The 7,321-nt window shown below is 38.9% G+C and overlaps 1 protein-coding gene and 1 long non-coding RNA gene across 2 annotated transcripts; both read left to right on the top strand.

Moving 5' to 3' along the window:
- Window positions 1-343: 343 nt before the first annotated feature.
- Window positions 344-3,432, top strand: LOC143853500 (uncharacterized). Its single transcript, XR_013237144.1, has 2 exons — window positions 344-2,513; window positions 3,211-3,432. It is a non-coding gene; the product is annotated as an uncharacterized LOC143853500 (long non-coding RNA).
- Window positions 3,433-5,187: 1,755 nt separating this feature from the next.
- Window positions 5,188-6,511, top strand: LOC143852879 (strigolactones hydrolase CXE15-like). Its single transcript, XM_077362518.1, has one exon. It carries the CDS (start codon window positions 5,304-5,306, stop codon window positions 6,312-6,314), a length of 1,011 nt encoding a protein of 336 aa, XP_077218633.1. The 5' UTR covers window positions 5,188-5,303; the 3' UTR covers window positions 6,315-6,511.
- The last annotated feature ends 810 nt before the right edge of the window (window positions 6,512-7,321 follow it).

Below are 7,321 nucleotides of genomic sequence, written 5' to 3'. Positions count from 1 at the left end.
GAAATCCGAATTTGGGTTCCATCTGAAGAAGTTCTGTATATGTGTTTTTCTTTTTCAACATTGAAATAGTCTCCACAGTCCACAATGGACGGTTTGGATAATCCTATGATGCGGGCCATACCGTACTTTAATAAAGTGAGGAGTGTCATCATCAAAATATAGTAGTGCGGATAACATTTTCCTTTGTTAATTGTTAGTCCCTGTTTGGTTTGGATTTTGAGAACCGATTGTGAGTTAAAAATTGATTATTGGTGACTCACTATTGATTCTCAAAATTCAAAACAACCCGGCTTGAGTTGAGGTGGTCAACAATAGGGGTGTAAACGGATCGAATTCTGTAATAACCGGTAAAAATATATAGGTGAGTAATCATCGGCATTACCAAATAGTCACTATTCAAAAATTACTATTTACAGTGGGTCCCACACAAGCGGGTCCCACATAAGCGGGCCCCACATTAGCGGGTCCCACACAAACGGGTCCCACATCAGCGGGTCCCACACAAGCGGGTCCCACATCAGCGGGCCCCACAACAAGCAGGACCCACAAATAGCGGGTCACACCACAACCACTATAGTTGCACTTACCAATAAAAATAATAATTAATGAGATTAATTATTATTGTTAGTCTTAATTTAAGAGAGTAATCATTATTGTTAATCTTATTTAAGAAGATGGTGGGAGAAATCATTATTGTTAATCTTATTTAAGAAGATGGTGGGAGAAATCATTATTGTTAATCTTATTTAAGAAGATGGTGGGTGAAATCATTATTGTTAATGGTGGGTGAAATCATTATTGTTAATCTTATTTAAGAAGATGGTGGGAGAAATCATTATTGTTAATCTTATTTAAGAAGATGGTGGGTGAAATCATTATTGTTAATGGTGGGTGAAATCATTATTGTTAATCTTATTTTAAGAAGATGGTGGGTGAAAATACATCTATAAATAGAGAAAGAAAAGAAGAAAAAAAAAAAAGAAGAGAAGAAAAAAAGAAAAGAAAAGAAAGAAAAGAGAAGTAAGGAAATAGAGAGAAGAAACCATTGGTCCTTCTATTCTTCTTCAACCTCCATCATTCTTTTACAACAAGTAAGTGTCTTTATTTTTAAATTCTTGGATTTCCACATCTCATGTATCACAAAAACCATGCTCAAATCTCACGATTTCATCATATGCAAAACCCATATCTCTGTTAAAAATAAATAATTAAGGTTGTTGTAAACAAATGAAACTAGGCAAAAGGAGGGGCATATACAATCGTGACCTTGTCTTCTCTTTCCTCTCACGCCCAAAATTTCAGCAGAGAGAGAGAGAGAGAGACTCGTTCAAAACAAAATAAATAAGAAAATAAGAAAGAAAAGAAGAATAGAGGGAGAGGAAGAAAAGACAAGGAGGAGACTTACCTAACCATATGAATACGTGCGTACTGTTATATAGTTAAATCAAAAAAAAAAATTATATTTACATTGATATATGCGAAATTATGTGCCTGATTTACCGTATTTAATCTGAAATATCTATTGTATTACATGGGCATATACACTTAGGTTTAAACCTAGAATTTGTATATATTTAATTTGTGCTTACATGTACGTATATATCTATAGATTTTAATTATAAAATTTAAATCCTAGTACTGTTTTGTACCTTAAACGAGATCACCAAATATGTCCAGATTTATGTTCTATATATATATAAGTATTGAGGTCCAAATGGGACCAGATTTTCACACTGTTGGTCGAAGATTTTAGGACCAAAAGTGGGCCAGGTTGTGTTTGAAAATGAGAGCATCTTATGTCTCCAAAAACGGGACAGATTTATGTACTGTATGTGTGTGTATCTCCGAGCCCAAAACAGGACAGATTTATACACTGTACGTGTGGGTGTTTTTGGGTTCCAAACATACCAGATTTATGAGCTTTGGGTGTGTAATTCTTGAATCCAAAAACGGGACAGATTTATGTACTGTATGTGTGTGTATCTCCGAGCCCAAAACAGGACAGATTTATACACTGTACGTGTGGGTGTTTTTGGGTTCCAAACATACCAGATTTATGAGCTTTGGGTGTGTAATTCTTGAATCCAAAAACGGGACAGATTTATGTACTGTATGTGTGTGTATCTCCGAGCCCAAAACAGGACAGATTTATACACTGTACGTGTGGGTGTTTTTGGGTTCCAAACATACCAGATTTATGAGCTTTGGGTGTGTAATTCTTGAATCCAAAAACGGGACAGATTTATGTACTGTATGTGTGTGTATCTCCGAGCCCAAAACAGGACAGATTTAACACTGTACGTGTGGGTGTTTTTGGGTTCCAAACATACCAGATTTATGAGCTTTTGGTGTAGTAATTCTTGAATCCAAATCTGACAGAAATGGGGTATAAGTATTCGCATAAACCACTATACAAATAATGGTATGTGTGGTCTTATTTTCAGGATAATCATTTCCTACTCTATTGGGACTTTTCAGGTTCTAATTTCACTCACATTTCCAAGTTTGAAAAGGCAGGTGACAGCTAGACCTTGTCTTGTAATGGTATTCAATATAATTGTCTATGCAATATAGCTCTGCTTATAAATTGCTTGATAAATACCTGCTTAGTGAATTTATACTCGCTTGCCTGGAATCAAATGAATGCAGGAAGAAAGGCAAAGGTAAGTAATTCCATACATGTTGCATACATGGGGTAGAGTGAAGGGGAACTTAAGGGTGTGGTGGAATCATCCTGGGACCTAAGGTCCAAAGGCCAACGCGAGAAGCGTGTACTGCCTTTCGTTGGCAAACCAACCAAAAAGGGAAAGTATCCCCGAGGGATAGTATCCCCGGCTCGGCAAATGCGAGACCGTAATCCAAGTCCATAACGTCACTACCTTCAGACAGGGGTAGTGGGTAGTCGTGCGGCAAGGACACCGGCAGAAAAATAAAATGAAAAAGTCAGAAAAGAACTGACCGAAAAATAAATGGGGGAAAAGCCGGATGTACCTGGGGAATGTGATGTCTCATAATTGTTGCATACATAGTATAAATTGAAATTATTGTCATTGCTTTTATTTATATTGCCATGGGCATTGTAATCTTTATGATATTGTTTCTAGACATTATTGAGGATGTGGATTATATTGTATGCACTGTTATTATTGTCTCTTTTACTTTGCTCGGTCTCTGGATGACCCTGCTCTGACGTTGATTCCTCCACCACAGGGGTTGAGGCATTAGAAGGCGGAGCATTTGCAAATGAAGGAACCATGGGATAAGGGACTGTGTGATCAGAGAGTTTATTCCTGGAGTCTTTGCATTTTGACGCCTTGCGTCATTTACCATTTCTATCGATACTTTGTTATGATAAGACATATTCAAGTTGTAATAAGATTCTATCGTGGTTGATGCTTGTAAAAAAAAAAAAAAAAATATTTTCATGATTTTTACTTTCTTTTGCTCGTAGCGACTCGACGGAAAACGGGTCGTTACAAATTCGGAGCGAATATGGCTATATCCGAATTCAATTACAGTATACACTATCCGAATCCGAATTCGGATTCGGATTCGACGGATATTTAATATCTATTACCGAATTCGTATCCGCCGGATATTGTTCGAATTCGGATATTATCCATATCCGTTTATTCGGTAAATTCGAACATTTTATTGCGGCACTTTATCTTTTTTCTCCTTCTTACTCGAATGAATTTTCCAAACCCTAAAACTAGACCTCTACATTCTCTTTACAAAATTAACTCTCAAACCCTAAAATATATGAGATCTTCTTCTTCCTTTTAAAACAAAGGCAGAGAGAGAGGGAGGCGGTGGGGATGGATGATGGTATTGGTAGTGGTTTTTGAGTTTTTCCTTTTTTTTTATATATGATGGAATAAGTTTGGGCCATTTTTGTTTTTTTTTTTTCTAAAAAGAAAATTCACTTTTCTTTTAGAAACAAAAGATAGTGTGTCATTACTAAAAATAAATATTAATGATATTATTAATAATAAATAAAAAGGATTTACTTCTCGGATTCGGATGTTAAACGGATCGGATATACCATTTACCAGATTCGCATCCGCTAAGAGCCGGATATCTCATAAACGGATTCGGATAATATCCGCTTGAGACGGATTCAGATAATATTCACTTTAAACGGATTCGGAAGCGGACGGTAATCGAATTTCCGAATATCCATTTACACTCCTAGTCAACAATTGGTACCATATCAAATCGGGTCAACCCGACCCAACCCCACCCGAATTGGAAATCAGGTTGGGTCGGGTTGAGGAAATTGAAAACCGGTCAAGTTGAACCCAGTCTTTTGAAAAAATAAGGGACTATAAGGGCTTACACCATATAAAAACTCAAAGTGAGTAATTCATGTATATGAAAGTAATTCAAAGACGGAGCTACGTTCTACAAATAAAAAACGAAAGTGAAAATTACTAAAGCCTATTGATATTTGCACTGCCATGTTTCAATAACTGCACAAACTCAGCATGTCGTTTTTTTTTTAATGGGTTTCTTGAGAGCTTTTTGGGAACGGTAATAACCCTTATTTAAATAATAAAAGACACGAAGAGTTAGTGTAATTATCAAAACATGGTAGTGCCAATATCAGTAGCCATAGCCAAATTACCATTGTTTTAAGAGATAAAGTTTTCAAAATCATTGCCATTCCAGGGGTATCCAACAAACTTTACCGGCGTCTCTCTGTCCAGACATTACCGCAAAATATTCATTAGATTTGGGGCATTATTTAAATTTTTTTAAGTAGGTAAGTTGGGATTCAAAGTCCAACCCCTTATTATTTTAAAAATTATTCCTTGAACATTATCTCAACCCCTTATTATTTTAAAAATTATTCCTTGAACAGGAGTAAATTTTGATCATTTTGTTTGAAGTAAGACTCATTATTTAATGTGTTATCGTAAGTCATAAATAATAGTATTAGGTGACTGATCACTACCATATTTTTATTATGGCACTACTCTCTTCTTTTTAATCAGCTATCAAAGGCTATTTCAATTACCAAACACCTCACAGAGAGCTTATCAAAACAAAGTAGTTAAGTAGTTAGTGCCATTATCAAAATAAATAAAGTCGTTTGTAAAATATTCTTAGAACAAGGTTCCCACTCTTTTGACTGGATTAGTATTCTTCATACTAGTCTACTTTACATTTTCTAAGTCCAGACAGAGTCACATGAGAAACTTCTTTCTTCCTTCTAAAAAACACTTTCCACTCCCATATAAAAGGGAAAGGGAGACCTTCTCATATTTCCATCCCTTCTTAGTTAGAATTGGACTCTCACCATGATCTCCGAAAAGACTCTAGTCGACGAAGTTTCCGGTTGGCTCCGGGTTTTTTCCGACGGTTCCGTCGACCGGGCGTGGACTGGACCGCCGGAAGTTGAATTCTTAGCCACCCCTATTGCCCCCAACGAAAAACTTTCCGACGGAGTCGCAACTCGGGATGTAATCATAGACTCAAATTCCGGCCTCTCGGTCAGAATTTACGTCCCTGAAAAAAAACCCGACGACAACCAGAAACTCCCACTACTCCTCCACTTCCACGGAGGCGGCTTTTGTATAAGCCGAGCCGAGTGGTACATGTACTATCATTTCTACACTCGGCTCGTCTCCTCGGCTCGAGCCATTTGCGTCTCGGTCGAAATGCGTCTAGCCCCGGAGCACAGGCTCCCGGCCGCAATCGATGATTGCTACTCGGCTCTCCATTGGCTCCGAGCCGTGGCTAGAGCAGAGTCGTCGGAGCCGTGGCTCGAAGCCCAAGCTGACTTTAGCCGAGTCTTCCTTATAGGTGACTCCTCGGGGGGTAATCTCGTACACGAGGTGGCGGCTCGAGCCGGATCCGATGACTTGGAGCCGCTCAAATTAGCCGGGGGGATTCCGATCCACCCCGGCTTCGTCCGAGCCGAGAGAAGTAAGTCGGAGATTAAGAACCAATCCGACTCGGCTTTCTTGACACTCGACATGTTAGACAAGTTCTTGGCTATGTCATTGCCACTTGGAAGCACTAAGGACCATCCGATCACGTGCCCAATGGGGTCGGCGGCCCCACCTCTTGCGGGGCTTGAGCTGCCGCCGTTCTTGATTCCGGTGGCTGAGTTGGATCTGATTCGGGATAGCGAGTTGGAATACATAGAGGAAATGAAAAAGGCTGGAAAAGACGTGGAGTTACTTTTAAGCCAAGGCGTGAGCCACTCTTTTTACCTTAATAAGATAGCCGTGGACTCGGACCCTAAGACGCGTGAGGAAACTGATAGGCTAATCGAAGCCATCTCGGACTTTATAAAAAGGCACTGAGGCTCCCACTTTTGGCCTATGTGGTCCCACTTACAATATTTTAAATAATATATCCACCTTTTTTCTTGCATCTTGTATTTGTGTTTTTCAAGAGTGATGTAAGCCGGGCTCCTTTGCCTCTCCCATCTCTTCAACTGTTGGTTGCTTTGTCTTTCTTATGTGAAATAAAATATCATACTTTCGGGTATGTTTGGTCACCGTGAATTATTTTTCCTGGAATATTAGCCGACCTAATGCTGAGGGAGAGTGTGAGAGGAATGGATACGGGGGGAATGTGCGAGGACAGGGGCGGAGTCACGTATGTAATGAGGGGGGCAGCCGCCGCCCATGAATTGAAAAAAAAACTAAATAAAGTCCATGTTTTAAAAGTTTTGGAAAAGTTTTTCTTTGCTTTTCTAGAAAACAACAGTTGAAAAGTAGCAAAATATAAAAATAAAGTAGGATAATGAGACTTTTCATGGATCATGAAATTGGTTCACTGCACGTGGATAAATTCTCCATTTTGACGTTTCATCCCCCACCTTTGACATTTTCCTTCACCGTTGAAACTTAAAAAGAAAATGTCAAGGACTCAAGGGGGGGTGATTTTATCTATCAAGGGGGGAATTGGGAAAATATCACTGCCCTAAAATAAACCCTAACTTGAAATTCACACTAAAAAATTAGAGTTCTTTTTTCCTTTCTATGGAAACTACTCACCCCTCCCACTCCCATGATCCCACCGTCCCAAATCGGCAACTCTCAAGCCGTTCGATTCAACTTTGCCCCTCCCACTCCCATAGTCCCACCGTCCCAACTCGGCAACTCTCAAGCCGTTCGATTCAACTTCGCCCCTCTCACTTTCTTCTAAGAAGTAAAGAAGAAGAATAAGAAGAAGAATAAGGAGGAGGAAGAGGAGGAGGAGGTAAGGGCATATTTTTTTCCTTTTTTCTTTTATTTTTTGTATTTCTGAAGACTAAAGCATTTGATTGATGAGATTTGCCCTAGATATTTATGATAAAACCCTA

This window comes from Tasmannia lanceolata, unplaced genomic scaffold (assembly GCF_043159265.1).
Source record: "Tasmannia lanceolata isolate RefF3 unplaced genomic scaffold, GAP_Taslan_0.1 ptg000019l, whole genome shotgun sequence".
NCBI lineage: Eukaryota > Viridiplantae > Streptophyta > Magnoliopsida > Canellales > Winteraceae > Tasmannia > Tasmannia lanceolata.
The sequence above is the reverse complement of the archived record's forward strand: the minus strand, read 5'-3'. Positions and strand labels throughout refer to the sequence as shown.

Coding starts and splice junctions, on each gene's coding strand:
- LOC143852879 (XM_077362518.1), top strand. CDS start 5,304: ATGATCTCCGAAAAGACTCTAGTCGACGAAGTTTCCGGTTGGCTCCGG.